The sequence below is a fragment of the Asterias amurensis genome, chromosome 18 (genome assembly GCF_032118995.1).
Source record: "Asterias amurensis chromosome 18, ASM3211899v1".
Classification (NCBI taxonomy): Eukaryota; Metazoa; Echinodermata; class Asteroidea; order Forcipulatida; family Asteriidae; genus Asterias; species Asterias amurensis.
In genome coordinates, this window is record NC_092665.1 from 6,590,261 (window position 1) to 6,607,080 (window position 16,820).

Consider the following 16,820-nt stretch of genomic DNA (forward strand, 5'->3'; position numbering starts at 1 on the left):
AACGTACCCCAGAAAAGGTGTCTTCAAATTAAAATCCTCAGTTTGTTGAAAAAAAGTTGTTAAAGCTTGACTTGAGTAGTATAATAAAACGTTCGTGTAAAAAGCAATACACAACTGGCCTTGTGTTGTTTGATGTGCTTGCAAATTAGTCTGTTCTGACAAAAGCGGTTGTAAAAAAAAAGTTAAAAGATGTTTTGGGTTGTTTGTTTTACTGTTTGCAAACACTATAATCTTGGCTGTCTTTGCTACAACTGGACAAAATACATTCATTAAATTTCTTTTTCAATCTATAAACTTCCGTACGAAAGTAAACAACATTAAAGCTAAAATGGAATTTGGTCCAGAAGAGGGCGCCCCATTGTGGCAGTTTAACCCGGAAGCATATCTGACCACGTGGGCAATGTAGTGCTGTTCATGGACCCCGTGAAAAAGATGCGACATTGGTCCATTGGCGTAAATAGTGACGTCTTCTCCACCATGAGTCTCTGAGTCAATTGGGACAAGCGCTGGATGGTGAAAATCGGCAGCCTCTGCACAAACAAATAATAAAACAATGTTTATCACAATACAAGTAAAATAATTGTTTACACAAGTTAATGATTAACTCTATGAAATGGCAAAGGGGCACTTTCCCTTGGCAAAATCGTGGTTGCAAAAACTTCCCTGTAACTTTGCCAAGTTATATGTTTAAGATTTAAAATATTTCAAAAAGTCTGCATATACTCGGATTTAATTTTACTGAGTGGTGTACCTGAGTGGTATAAACCAATACTCAAAGTAATCAATTGAAGCTTTACCTGTGTTGGTATCCGTCAGATTCCGTCTCGAACCAGTACTTTTGAAGCTGTCTAACTCCTCAATTCCTCCAGGGCCGTTTGCATATGAGAGTGTTGTAAATGGCAAACCGTCATTCATCAGACCTTGACATTAATATGCAAAACCATTTTGTTGTAATTAGAATTTAAATATGAAAGGTTTGACGATGAATCACCATTCACTTATAGAAAACTGAGAAGCTTGCACAACTTGTTAACATTACTTACTGGTCAGAATTCAGTCTGCATTCGGGTAACTTAACGGAGTTTACTTTTTGTTTCAAAACATAATAAAGCTGCAGTCTGTACAAACAGTTGGATTTATCGAGAGATATCGCCCTTTGAAAAAAAGGGAAAGTAAATAAATAATAATAGTTAGAAACAGTCTCTCTTTAAATTCATTGTATACTATTTTGCATACAAATGATATTTTGAAAGATATAGCTTTTAATTGTTCAAAGACACTGGCACTATTGGTAATTGCCAAAGACATAAAAATATCAAACGTCGAAGTTGCGAGATAATAATGAAAGAAAAACACCCTTGTCACACGAAGTTGTGTGCTTTTAGATGCTTGGTTTATATACATCAAACTCTAAGTCTGAGGTCTAGAAATCAAATTCAGGAAAAATTATTTCTTTCTCGAAAACTACGTTACTTCAGAGGGAGCCGTTTCTCACAATGTTTTACACTATCAACAGCTCTCCATTACTGGCTACCAAGTAAGGTTTTATGCTAATAATTATTTTGAGTAATTACCAATAACAATAGCATAACATAACAATTAATATTTATAAAGCGCTATTCCATCAAGATCATAGCGCACTAGAAAGAAACTAACTTGGAAAAAGGTGAGTCTTAAGGACTTTACGAAAAGCAGACAGAGTATTAGATTCCCTAATGGCAGTTGGGAGATTGTTCCAAATCATGGGCCCAGCCACACTGAAAGCCTTCTGACCTAAAACTTTGTTTGCTCGGGGAACATTCAAGCGATTGATCGAAGAAATCGTGGAGGAGTGTAATGTGACAGTTAAGTGATAATAATGAGGTGTAGTTTTGTTAAAGCATAAAAACGAGAAGAGCAATCTTAAAATGGATTCGTTCTCTAATTGGTAGCCAATGAAGTTCCCTAAGTGATGGGGTAATAATATGTTCTCTCAAGGGTGTGGAACATACTAAACGAGCTGCACTAGTTTGTAGTCTTTGAACTCTGTCCAATTCATATGACGTTGCACCAAATAAAAGGAGATTGCCATAGTCAATACGAGAGAGGACTAAAGCTCTGACAACATGATGGAGAGTATCCTTATCCAGGTACCGTTTGATTCTCCTTAAGTTACTTAATTGAAAATTTATTGATTGGCAGAGGCTAGAAACTTACTTGCTCATTGTATTATTATGAGAATCAAATTTTATTTATAAGTTGCTGACAGAATCAGTAGGGTATGGTGGCCCTGAAGGGACATCGCACATCGCAAATATCTTTGCAAATATTTGCGATGTCGCAAATATCTTTGCAAATATCTTTGCAAATATTTGCGATGTCGCAAATATCTTTGCAAATATTTGCGATGTCGCAAATATCTTTGCAAATGTCTTTGCAAATATTTGCGATGTCGCAAATATCATTGCAAATATCTTTGCAAATATTTGCGATGTCGCACATTTTATCGCATACCTTGTCGCATACTTTGTCGCATAGTTTGGATATTTGTGGCGAGAAATTTGTCAAGAGCCTAAAGGGCTTCATGACGTCAGATTTGTGATGATAAAACTTTTTCTTGCGGCAGCCATTAAAATCCTTGGTTACCGTTCTATAAAATTGACAAATCTGTCTCTTTTGAGGGCGTTTTACTATCAATAACAACAGTCTTCACCTGATATACCACCCATGAGAACGCGAACAATTTGCATCAATGATATTAAGGTAAGCTTTGATATAAAATGTAATTTTTTATGGTAATTTACTTCGCGTTAAAAATGACGGATACAAGTACGTGTGGCCGGTAACTTAGTGCTGCATCTAATTCGTGAAAATTGTCTTTTGGTTTTATTCTCAACATTTACTGATGAAGCCAAGCTACATTCGGGAATTTTTTGACAGGATAATATTTGTGAAAGTATGGCTTGTCTTCTTAACTTGTTTATGGTTTTATTTTTCGTTGGCAGACATCAAATTCCTTGTCTGCTGATTAAAAACGAAAGTTTCTTTATAAATATTTAAATATAATCCCCAGGCCGAGAGCTGGATAGTGATACATGTATTAGTTATAAATATTGCGGTTTCGTTTAAGCTGAACCGATTTTTTTTAAATAAACATTACATTGAACCCTATTGTTACTTATGAATAATATTTCACTTTGTTCCCTTTTTTCAAGAAATGTTTTGTTGTAATGTAGGTCTACTTTATAAATAATAATATTTCATATTGTTTACTTCTGACTGATGTACCAGGTATTTAGTAATTAATTTGAGTTTTCTGAAGGGAAACACATTTCTTGGCAACTTAGGTTACATGATTACATAAATTTGCATATTAGCCATGAATGAATGAATGATGATACATGCACACCTGCACCAACTTATCAAGCAGGGGCTATATGGGTTGGGTGTTGGGGTGGGGGGGGGGGGACTTTGCTAGATAGAAGAACACCCTTTGCTTGTGGAATAAGGATTCTAACATTTTTCTGTAGAAGAGGACTGGCATTCATCAACATTCTTACTTGTATCAACTTTCATTGTTTTAATTTATCATGTAGGCCTACAAGTACAATGTAGAGTTGGAAGAGTGACTTTGGTGTGAGGAAAACCACCAGGCCGAGGTTCAAGTCTAATACTAATAGGGGCAAAAGGATACTTGAACACCGCCCATATCTGTCAGGTACGTACGGTATGAATCCCATAATTGGTTTTTACCCATATTATACACCGATGTGTGTTAAATAAGCACTGTAAACTCAGTACTTACCCGAGTTCTGTGAAAACAAAAATCACAGGCAAATTACTCGGGTGGGATTCAAATCCACAACCTTTGCAATTCTAGAGCAATTTCATGCTAAACTAGACCACCGAGTTTGCCCAGTAGCTGAGGCAGTTTGAATCCTAAATTTTAGCAGCTGGAACTGCAAATGATATTAAAATTGCACTGGGTTACGAATATTCAGTTTGGTTTTTACTCTGGTAAGTGTTGAGTATATAGTGCTAACACCACATCGGTGTATATGGGTAAAAACCAAAATGAATACTATAAATATCAAGGCTGTGGCATTATTTACTCCGAAAAAGACGACGGTCTAAACCCACCCGTATACACTGTGCGTAGTGTGTAATCACACCGCACGACCCACCCGTATACACCGTCACATTGCTGAACACTCGTCGTACGACTACTGTGCACAAGTCATCCGCACTCTTACCACTATTACCGCATGCAGAGGCCGTGTACGGGGGCGTCATGTCGTGCGATGTGGTTAAGTTTACGCAGTGTACAATGTATACGGGTGGGTTTTTACAGTGGCGTTTTTTCTGAGTGACAATTTGACTGCCGTAGCAAGGCATAGCAAGGCTAACCCAACATCCTTTTGAGATGTTCCCGATAATCAGTGGTGATCTGGAGTTCGAGAGACTTCCAAGTCAATCCCCCCTTGAGTGTTAACCTTTGTTTTTTATACATAGGGGGGGGGGGGGGTAAGAAAGAAAACTCTCTAAACCAACATTAAATCCCAAGAGCTAAAAAACAATTTTGTTTAAATACATTGTACAATGATCACCCGAATGGTTTGATTAATGCTATAATTTTGCAATTTAAAATGTTGAGGGCTGCATTGATTATTTGATCATACATGTACTCAAGCATTGATTCATTGATCATACTCGAGCATTGATTCATTGATCATACTCAAGCATTGATTCATTGATCATACTCAAGCATTGATTCATTGATCATACTCAAGCATTGATTATTTGATCATACTCAAGCATTGACTATTTGATCATACTCAAGCATTGATTATTTGATCATACTCAAGCATTGATTATTTGATCATACTCAAACATTGATTATTTGATCATACTCAAGTATTTATTATTTGATCCTACTCAAGCATTGACTATTTGATCATACTCATACGGTTGTATCTTCTTCTAAATTCAGTTACAAGGATCTGCAGAAAAGCGTCAATGTGAGAAGCGTAACATGTGCTAACCAGTTCCGCATCAAAGCGAAAGACCTGTTAGTTCATTTCAGAACAATATAAGATGTCATCAGTAGGCCTGCTGGGCAACAAGTGAAGTTTACTACTCATCAAAAACATTGTAGTCACGACTTTGAAACTCGTTGCGACTATTTTAAACTCCTAAGATACATTGCGGCAAGTTGTTTGCCGCAGGCCCAATCAAGTAAAATTAATGTGCTAAAAGGATTGAAGTTGTTGGGAATAGTCAAGAGCGACACAATTGGAGACTTCCCAACGCTAGGTGGCAGCAGACTTACCGGGCAAACTTCTATTGTTTATGTAGTTATGAGCTTGCGCATAATTCTGAGAACAATGGCTTTGCCCGATAAGTCTGCTGCCACCTATCGTCCTAGAAAGTCTCCTGTTGGTTCACCAAGCAGTAGTCGTGACTGTTTTTGTAGTAGTCATGGTAGCACGTCGACTATCTGAGTAGTTGAAAAATGGTATTTGTAACTCGACAAGGCAATCAATAGTCTCCACTTCGACACTTGTCACACTAGTCGCTTAGACTTAGTCATCGGTAGAGGAAATATCACCTGTGATTCAGCAGAAGAAACTTCACCAGTGTCGACAAAGATATAAAGCTCAATTCTAAATGTAAAGTAACATAAAGCAAACTGACCTGTCCTTATTTGCTAATTTTTGCTAGCAACTATTCTACAGCTGAAAAATACAGTAAGAAAAAGCTTGACAATTCCGAAATACTAACCTAACAGTTGACGAAATAATCATGTTTCTTTACTTTAAAGTGGAGATCATCATAGTTGCAATGAACTTCAAAATTGTTAAGTAACCTAACATTTTCCCAGCCTAATGGGAGAACACAAACAATTATTTATTAGCACCGTCTTTGTAATCTTAAAAAAAGTTATTTAAAAAATCAATTGCTGTAAATTGATACTTCTTTTGTTTAAAGGTAACTCAATTTATGATAAAATAAAGTTGTCATTGTAGTGCAGTATAGCTTGTATGCAGTTTTTACTTGATAGTCAGAGTATGTTGTTTTTATTCTAAAAAAATGTTCTAGTTTTTAACAACTTACCTTTCGAAATTTCCCTGCTTTCAGTTTCAATGCAATTTCAATTCCAGTTTCATAAAGCGACGTTTTCAGAACATTTTTGGTCCGTTTTGTTGTTGATGAAAACAACCATCATTTGTTGTCTTTCACTAAAATAAGTCATTTTTCAATCAAGTGAAGCTAAGAAGTGGGCTGCTTTAATTATTACAAGTTATTGAGGTACTGTTACAATAATTAAACCATCAGAAAGCGAATATGCGTTTGTTACAATACAAAAGGTATGATTATGTGTTTTGTGGTGGTGTTATTTTTTATTTTTTTATTTTACAATCAATAAATAAATGCCTCACACACAAAAAGCAGACGACGCACGTTTGTCCTCGTGCATTATTATTTCCCCCATGATCCACCACGCCTGAAAATCCCAAGCCTGAAGCGTCAAGCCTGAGCCTTCGATTCGTAAACGCTCTATGTACACAGCAAGTTGTACTATGGTAAAGGCGCTTCGCCGCTCGCGGTTATGTTCTTTTTTTCGAGTGTTAAATTTTTGGGGCTGTGCGTGCTATCCGGTGTGCCGCGTGCGCCTTGACTAAAGGCTAGTGCAAGTTGTAATGGCATAACAAAAAAAACATGCGCGGACTGTATCCGACTATCCACCCGTGTGTACATGTTAATGGAATGAAGGCTGGAACCCAAACAACCCTTTAGGCTCTTGAAAAATTTCTCGCCACAAATATGCAAACTATGCGACAAAGTATGCGACAAGGTATGCGATAAAATGTGCGACATCGCAAATATCTGCAAAGATATTTGCAATGATATTTGCGACATCGCAAATATCTGCAAAGATATTTACAATGATATTTGCGACATCGCAAATATTTGCAAAGATATTTGCAATGACATTTGCGACATCGCAAATATTCGCAAAGATATTTGCAAAGATATTTGCGACATCGCAATTATCTGCAAAGATATTTGCGACATCGCAAATATTTGCAAAGATATTTGCGACATCGCAAATATTTGCAAAGATATTTGCAAAGATATTTGCGACATCGCAAATATTTGCAAAGATATTTGCGATGTGCGATGTCCCTTCAGGGCCACCATAGTAGGGTCAATCGATGTATCAGTTTTATTTTCATTGAGCTTAAGCTTGTTAGAAGTCATAGTGTCCACTGCCTTTAAAGTTATATTTGTGGAAGAAACTTACCTCCTCTGCCGAGTATTGGACTACCACGATCAGCTGCTCCTCCTATAGAGAGTACATGGCTATGGTCGGCAGTTACAATAAATAAAGTCTCCATTTCATTGGTCATTGACATCGCCTTGGCTACAGCCTTATCCATTGCAATGGTATCATGCAGGGCGTGGTAGGCTAACCCGTCATGATGCGCATGGTCAATTCGGCCACCTTGGTGTATCAATTCAAGATAGTATGATTTATTTGTGTTTAAATTATTGACATTTTATGATAAATCTGGTAGTGTGTCTTGTTCGTGAAGAATGTTCACGCTGTCACCATCTTGGTCATGTTCCCTGTTTCCATAATAGTAATGAATGCTAACATTCATTGCGCAAACATGGCACCAGCCTCAGTTTGGTTACAATGGAGTATAAAGTCAAGATGGCCACACCGTGATAAAGGTTTATAATCACGCTGTCACCATCTCGGTCATGTTCCCTGTTTCCATAACAGTAATGAATGCTAACATTAATTGCGCAAACATGGCACCAGACTATTATTTTGTCCAGCCTCAGTTTTGTTACAATGAGTTTGAATGGAGTAAAATCAAGATGGCCACACCGTGATAAAGCAACATCATAGACGGAGTTTTTGTCAACCAAGATTCGAAAACTAGGAATACATAGATAACAAACGATGGCCCTAGTTTTTAAAAATGTTTGTTTACAACCAAATTACAAGTTTGCAGAAAAGTCTACTTTGGTGACAAAATCTAGTAGGTTGGTTGCATGTTATTTGGCCGTCCATGCCAACCTGCGTGGTCTTGTTATCAACAATGAAAATACATACAATCTGTGACTGGACAATGGCATCAAAGATGCCGGACAATGTAAATACTCCATATAACGAGGTTTCAGATTGTCAATGATTTTCTAAGCCTAAAAAAAAAGAGGTAGGGCCTATAACGATAACCTCTTGTGAAACAGCAGCAATGACACAAAGGGCTCATGTAGTCTTGTTCAAGGTCTTTTACGCAAGCACCGGCTCGCTACTATGAATTCAAGAACTGAATAGTTACTATACTGCACGGTATATAACATTACTTAATACCGTGGGGTCGAAGCATGGTTTTTCGAGGTTGTTGTACCTCATACAACGAGGCTGCAACTAGACTCGGTATCAAGTACTGTTATGCACCGTGCGGTATAGTATATATGCAGTTAGTGAATTCAGAGCGGGTCGGTGCTTGCGTATAGAGGCTTGGACAAGGCTAGGGCTCATGAAACCAATTAACCAACACTCTACAAAAACCAGAGACCTGTATGTTGTAATAATAACTTACCCTCAACCATAAGGAAGAACCCGTTTTTGTCCTTCTGAAGTATCTCGATGGCCTTTTCTACCATCTCAGACAATGAGGGCTCACCCCCTACGTCATTCATTCGGTTACCTTCAAATTGCATGTGACTGGGCTCAAACAAACCTGAAAGGTAAGCAAAGTTAATACCACTGTCAAATAAAAGTTTCTATATTAAATCGTCCTGGTTAGTTATAAAGTTCAAACTTAAGACGGACACGTAATATTATTGTGATATAATAATAATAAAAACTGAGTGCAAACAAAGTAATGTAATGCTGTACAACCAATAATTTTGGTTTGCTTGAATATAAAACGTGTTAAAGACACTGGGGACATTTGGTAACTGTCAAAGACCAGTCTTTACTTGGTATATCTCAACATATGCATAAAATATTACAAACCTGGAGCGCGTTTTGGCGACCCTAACCAGAAACATATTTGAGCTTTGGCTATTGGTCGAGCGTGTTCGGTTGAACCGCTGTTCCGACCAAACCGTAACCGACTTGTTGGCTCGATTAGGCTTGGTTTTAAGATGGCGGACTCTAAAAACTAACGGAAAACGTACTGAAATTCTTTTAAAAATGAAATACTTTGAAGCATAACAATTAAATAATGTTGATAAAATTACAAAGACTAAGTTCCATTCCTCGATAATAAAATGACGGCAATATATTTTGAGAGCATAAATTTTCAAGAGATGTACCTACGTCATGAACTTTTTCTGGTTACCGACCCGTTTTCGCGTAGCTCTCTGCATTTTTTTCTTCGGTCAGTGAATTTGACGTCAGCAACTTGTTTCTGGTCATGGTCGCCAAAACACTCCGCCCCTGTTAAAATTTGAGCTCATCAATTGGTCGTCGAACTTGCGAGATAATAATGAAAGAAAAAATACCCTTGTCACACGAAGTTGTGTGCTTGAATTCGAGATCAACGGCACCTAGCCTAAAGCCCAAGCCAAATAAGTGACACAACCTTCGATACCAAAATGAAACCCTCTACCAAACCAACATCCTAGACCTATTAACATGAACATTTAGCCCAAGATTTATGCGGCGCATAAAGGTTGTAGGCACAATCATGTTCCGAACGACAGACGATTTTTCGTACTTGTTCAAATTGGTACATAAAACAACAACTCACCTAAAAGGTTGTCAGTTTCAAGTGGATTGACGTCTTTAAATTGTTCCAAATTCCACACGTACTTGCTGTTTGTCTTGTCTTTACCTGCTTGCCATTCGTCTTAAACAAAACATAATATTGTAAAACAACTAGTGAAACAAATCCTTGCTTGATTGTTTCAATTCGTAGTATATAGCAAGAGCTTCATGTGACCGAAAGAAAATTAAATGCTGTGGAACTATAACAAACATCTATAAAGTCAAGGTTTGATCAAGTGAAACTGTTTTGATGAGAGATGCTTCTACAAAACACAACATTTTAAAAGAACATAAACATACAAGAATAATTATAAGATTAATAGATTCATTACCATTAAAGACACTGGACTATATTGGTAATTGTCAAAGACCAGTCTTCTCACTTGGTGTATATCAACATTATGCATTTATGCATAAAATAACAAACCTATGAAAATTTGAGCTCAATTGGTCGGCGAAGTTGCGAGATAATAATGACAGAAAAAAACTCCCTTGTCACACGAAATTGTGCGCTTTCAGATGCTTAATTTGGGGCCTTCAAAATCTAATTATGAGGTCTCGAAATCAAATTCGTGGAAAACTACTTCTTTCTCGAAAACTACGTTACTTCATAGGGAGCCGTTTCTCACAATGTTGTATACTATCAACCTCTCCCCATTACTCGTTACCAAGTAAGGTATGCTAATAATTATTTTGAGTAATAACCAATAGTGTCCACTGCATATAAATAAGTTCGTCTGGATTGTTGATGATCATGAAAAAAAAAGATTCGTTTTTACAAATCCAAAATTATGTATGATGTTACTATAATTGACAAAGCTCCTAGCTTAGGAGTAAAACGTAACTACTAGTACTAAATTATATGTAAAGTATACATCATACATAATTTTGGATTTGTAAAAACGAATCTTTTATTTCAGATTCATTACCACTTTATATTCAAGTACATTCCTCCTATCTTCTATAACTACGCACCATGCTGTCTTTATGGTAATGTCAGCGCCTTGCGGCTCATGGACAGTTATCGATTCACCATTATCGACTTACCAATATTGATTTACCATTGTCGTTTCAATATTATCTTTTCCCATTATCGATTCTCCATTACTGATTCACAGTTATCTTTTTACGACTATCGGTTCACCAATTATTGATCCACAAATATTATCGAATCACCATTATCGATTCACCAACATCGAATAGTGGTTATTGATTTACAAATATCGACTCACCAATATCGACTAATAATTATCGATCAACCAATTTTGATTCACCATTATCAATTCAGCATTATTGATTTCAGTAGCTCGGTTTCTATGGAATCTGGATGGGATCAGAAGCTGTTAAAGCAAAATGGTGCAATAGTCATCAATAATTGGGTTTAAGTTTGGTCGGGTTTACATACCGATGAGATTTCGTCCATCATTTCTAGATCCAGCTTTAGAAGAGTCTTCAGGATACTCTGGGTCGGCAGCTTCTCTCGGTAACATTTTCATCCTTCCCCCACCCATTATAACCTGGCATAGATTAATGAAGAATTAGTATAAAAATTACCGTACCATGAAGTTGGTGGTCGGCATGCAGCAATGACTAGCAGGTAGGGTATTCTAGGAAGCTGCTTCGGAAGTGCTGCTAGGAAGTTTGAAATAATGACATTTGCCAGCCTTTCATTATGTGAGCACGCTTTAAAAAAATGCTAAAAAATGATTAACTGTTTAAATTGATTAACTGTTTAAATTGATTAACTATCGAATGCTTCCAGCTACCTGTTTCATTGCCGGTCAGTTTGTGAGATACTCTGATTCAAAAACCAAAATAACCCATGATATTGGTAAAGGTATCGAATAATCAAAAGGTACATTCAGAATAGTGAACGCAAACACTGGTTTGTGTCAATGTTGCAGATTGTACCTGTGTATCCTGTCCGAGTGTTATGAGTTGCTGAGCGATGTCAATGCAACCAATGTCAGTTTCCATCTGCGGTATATCAGAGTCACACTCCCAGTCTCGATGGGGCGAATGTGCGTAAAGTGCGGCAGGGGTAGCGTGTGTCACACGGGCAGTGCTGACGAATCCCGTTGCCTTGCCTTTAGAAAGCACACAAAGCAACGAAAACCTAATTTATTAGCTATTATATTCGATCGATACAATTTCAAGAACACAAGATTAAAATTAATACAAAACACTTGACAACAAATCAATGAAGGTAAATCATACTTATTATACACACATTGACTGGCAATGAGGTAATTGTACGTCTACCCACGAGGGACTTTGAGTGACCAGAAGAGGGACCTATTTCCCGAGGCTGAAGGCCAAGGGAAATAGGTCCCTCTTCTGGTCACTAACAGGCCCGAGGGGGAATAGACGTACACTAGTTACCGACTTGTGTCGGTCTTAAAATGTGAAATAAGAACAACACGTGGAAAAGAAAGGAAGTTTTGTAGTTGCTGTTCACGGTTCAAGTCAAGAGAGGGCGCTGTAACAGGGCACTATTTTCAAAGAGCTAGTTCCCGCAAAACACATGCGCCCGATCACTAGACTAAGCTTATCCCACGAGACCGTGTTTCAGCCAACCAGAATACAGAAAAAGGCAAGAGGTGTGTTATAAAACATTATATGAATATGTTGACGTTCTTTTAAACTTACCAGACTTTTGAGCAGATATCATAACAGACTCCACATTAGCATTGAGACTAGATTTACAATCTCCTTTAATAGCAGAATCGTCTAGCCCTATCACTGCTGTCTTGGTTTTAACACCACTAAAATAAGCAGTAGCCGTACCAGCCGAGTCCGGTACTTGCCTGTCGGTATTGTACGTCTAGAGGATGAAAGAGTGCAGGAAATATTCTCAGACTAAATGCTCCGTATGCTTGACCACGTGGGGCGCACTCAATATAGTGGGTGCGTTCGTTTAGCTTCCCTGGGTCGACCCCGATCTGCCCCGGTACTTTAGAATAGCTTTGACGGGGCTCACCCGTGTCAGCGCCCCCCCCCCCCCCCTGCTTGTGGAGTGGGTCACTTGGGGTGACCTGAGGTGCATGCCATCACCACGAGAGGGCGAGTGTGTTCGTTCGATTAGCTCTTGTCAGGGGTTCACCCGAGTGAGCACCGCGGGATCGACCCAGGGAAGCTTATCGGGCACACCCACTATTTGTATCATATTTGGACACCGATTTCATTGGATAAACGTGCAGTGACGTAAGCATTCTGTTTCCGTGTTTTGATTGGTCCGAGGTGATTTTTGGCATTTGTACTAGCGGTCATCTGCATATGAATCTAGGTGAAAGGTGAAGATGGACAAGGATTGACCTACGCTAGAGGCCACTCTCTAGCGTTATCATTCACGAGCCTCGAAGTGTGACGTCAGATGTTCAGGCTATAGGGATATACTAGCCTGAACATCTGACGTCACACTTCGAGGCTCGTGAATAACGCAAAAGAGTAACCTCTCGCCTCTAAGGTCAATCCCCGTCACCAATCCCCGTCAATCCCGTCCCACGATTCGTCCACTTGTTGCGCCGTTAATGTTGCTTTAGAGACGGGTTGTAATGGCTCCTTTAAAGGTTTTATTGTCCTTGGTTTATATGATTGTAATGTGGTGGCTATGTTTTCCAGTCTTTAATAACTGTTTGGGGATGAATGAATAAACCCCGTGATACAAATATGTTTGATAGCGCCCTCATTCGGTCAAAAGTACGGCGCATTTCTGTTTGAATGTCCAAATCAAAGTACAGGGCTGCGTATTGGCGGTCGTACCAATAGATGTTTCAGTCATTGTCCAGTGATTATCCAATGTCCAATTCAACCGCCAAAAACTCACCCATGGCTGGCTTAAAGTCAGCGCGAAAATAATCTGCAGTAATTATGCAAAATGACATTCCCACAATAAACCTGCATTGGTGCAAAATAATTCTCTTAAAAACCCACAACCGGCAACTTTCCGCACAATAGTTAAACAATACTATTGTAATCATAAATAACATTTGTTATTACTTTACCGTGACATGACTTGGCTTGTTTCGATGCGGTACCATTATGAGAGTGTGGGCTTCGACGAGTGCAATTTGTTTGCATGATCACTGCACGATTACTAGTGAGTTACTCCTGCATTGCAGTTTAAAAAGTAGTAGTAAGGGCGTTTCATGTATATAAACCAGTGGGTGGATTAGTCTAGGACTAGTCTTATCTCGACTTAGGACGAGTTACTCGTCCTAACTTTGGACTACCCATACGTTTTTAATATCTCCTAGGACTAGTCCTAACTCTTTGTGAAATCGACCCCAGACCTGCTTTAAGTGGGGAGGTTTTTTAAACGGTGAAGATCTCCTGCAGTAGTTGTTTCAGTGTGTAGGTTCGAGACGTAATAATTATTGTTACCTTTGACAAAGCTACACTAGGGAACTTATCCCATTCGAGGTCTGTTTCTTCCCCGTGATCTCCTTCCAGCTGCCCCTTGAGAATCCTCGCAGCCGTCACGGTTGTTATACCCATCCCATCTCCGACGAAAAACACCACGTTCTTAGCTTTATTCGTGCTGAGTGTTTGCTCTCTGGTAATAGCTTTCTGCAAACTGTCACTAGCCAGGTCATTCCAGTACTTCGCACCTACAACGATTAATTTATACAAACACTACAAACACTACTCGAAGACAATCAGATAGTGTCGTCTGCTCAGAACTGAAAGATCATTGGTGGAATTTTATGGGTTTCGTGATTTAGCTTTTGCAGATGTTGAAGCTCCTTGTAAATAGGATAAATTGATCAAGAGTGCACCTTCCATGTGTTTTGCATACATGCAATGTGTTTTGCACATCGTCAACTTTTTTTTAAATCAAAGTTGGCCAAAAACAAGTTCACTTGAAGCCATTTTGTCAGTTGACTACATCTGAACGTCCAAATTGCAGCCCCATGGAAAGCAAGGGGGAAATTAGTGGCCATTGCAGAATTTGTTTCTCCAACCAGCACATCATCATCTGGACAGAAGTTCTCATCATCTGTCGAGTTAGGATCCCATTGGAACAAGCGCCGACAACTCTTGGCACCACCAAAAAAAAAACACTTTCATTTACGTAATAAAACATCCATTTGTTGATTATGGGGGTATTTATTTTCATTTAATTAATCACTATACAGATATCTAATTGGCATATAGTTCTTAACATTATTGTTATATTAATTGCAACACCGAAACACATATACCGGGTATTTTGTTACGAGATTATGGTGTGTTCTTTCTCGACCCTCATCTTCTGTGTTTTTCGATAAAAAAATAATCGGCTGTAATATTTGTTGTGTTCGTACGTCGTTAAACTATCAATAAAAGACAATGGAACAGGGCACATTGCGTCAAAAACTCGGGTTCTATTCACGTGATAACAACAAGCAAAACAACAGAGCTCTCGTACAACCAGATCTCGCATGAAACAATGGCATCATATTCTATAAATAGATCACTAAGTATGCATACACTACAATATTCAAATTTTATCTGTTGAAAAGTCAAATGGAGCTCTACTCTATGGTTCAAGCGAGAACCACTGGGCCTACTTACTTTGTGAAAGCACATTGCCTCCTGCAGTCAGCATACAGATCCAAATTAACCATCTTAAATCCAACATGTTGAAATCAAAGTAACAAAATCAGAGAGGGAAACAGTGTATACCGATCGTCACTGTTGTTACCAGACTGAGGTCATAGTCAGTTTGTATTACAGACTTCATAACTATAGATTAGCAATAACTTATCATGTCATTCATTCTTTGGCTTTTGAACCTTGGAAATAAATTATCGGTTCTTGAACTTTAATTTCATATTTCAAATGGCCATTATCTATATCGGTACTTGTACTATATCATCAACTTCACATCAGTATTTTTTAACACCAACTAATCTACTGTGAAGTTTTACAAAAAATGGGACTCTTTCAAAGTATTGTGCCGAGGTTAACTGTGCATTTTACTAAAGTGGTAAACTATGTCGGTAAATTTTACACTTTGTTTTGCTGTTACGGTTTTACACTTTGTTTTCTTGTTACGGTTTTATGAGGAGTTGTAATAAGATTTGTTAAAAAAAAAAAAATCACCTCGAAAAACTAATAGTTACGAAAGCCCTCCAGAAAAAAACAACGATGTTTAAATCTGTGATAACGGCTTGATTCGTCATAATGGATTCACCAACGCCTCCCCTCCCATCCCTACCCCCCGCTCTCCCCGCGTAAATAGCGGATGGCGTATCAGCGTTACAAATCCTTAACGATTGAATGTGCATACAATCTAATTACATACACGTTTTGATGATTCCGTAATGATGGACTGTAAATTGTGATAACCGAATCAAAATATCTCTCATTGACATGCATGGAGTATTTACTAAATTACTGGGCCCTCGACTTCTTCAATGCTATTTATTTATTCAACAATCTTCTCCTGCATTTACAGATATTTTTTTGTTCATAACAATAAGTAAAACAATGGAAAAGGGGAGTGGTACGAGGTCTTAAGCGTTTGTCTAAAATCAACAGTATCTTAGGCCCCGTTCCCACTGGACCCCGCGTTAATTTGCCCGTAAACAAAAGACTAAGCCGAAGGCGGGCCGGGTCCTTCATCTACGACCACGACCCCGCCAGTTTGAAACGAATGTTCAAGACTATGACTTAGCACAATTTATTCTTACTAATATAGCAAAGCCATTTTTGGTTTACATGAATAGGCCCAAAACAATTGGAATGGACTTGTAAGTTCAAACTTGTGTTAAATAAATCCTTATCAAAGTTTGTATAAATCTCTCATAATATGCATTTGCAACTTGTCTGTACTCTGAATGTAGCTGGGGGCAAATGTGTGTAAACACCTTTTGTAATATTGTCAATGACCAGTGTTCACTCTTGCTGTATCTCAACTATGCATAAAATAACAAACCTGTGAAAATTAGAGCTCAACAGGTCGTCGAAGTTGCGAGATAATAATGAAAGAAAAAACACCCTTCTCACACGAAGTTGTGTGCTTTCAGATGCTTGATTTCGAGACCTCAAAATCTAATTC

At 38.2% G+C, this 16,820-nt stretch overlaps 1 protein-coding gene across 1 annotated transcript in view; it reads right to left on the minus strand.

Annotated features, from left to right (window-relative positions):
• Positions 1 to 241: 241 nt before the first annotated feature.
• The window catches only part of LOC139950971 (alkaline phosphatase-like), a 38,467-nt gene continuing 21,888 nt past the window's right edge, over positions 242 to 16,820 (minus strand). The window contains exons 7-15 of the mRNA XM_071949800.1: positions 14,159 to 14,385; positions 12,425 to 12,599; positions 11,687 to 11,862; positions 11,181 to 11,292; positions 9,759 to 9,857; positions 8,601 to 8,741; positions 7,286 to 7,486; positions 798 to 920; positions 242 to 530 (exon numbers count right to left, since the gene is read on the minus strand). Coding sequence (XP_071805901.1) covers positions 283 to 530; positions 798 to 920; positions 7,286 to 7,486; positions 8,601 to 8,741; positions 9,759 to 9,857; positions 11,181 to 11,292; positions 11,687 to 11,862; positions 12,425 to 12,599; positions 14,159 to 14,385 — 1,502 coding nt within the window. The 3' untranslated portion in view covers positions 242 to 282. The remainder of the gene's footprint in view (positions 531 to 797; positions 921 to 7,285; positions 7,487 to 8,600; positions 8,742 to 9,758; positions 9,858 to 11,180; positions 11,293 to 11,686; positions 11,863 to 12,424; positions 12,600 to 14,158; positions 14,386 to 16,820) is intronic.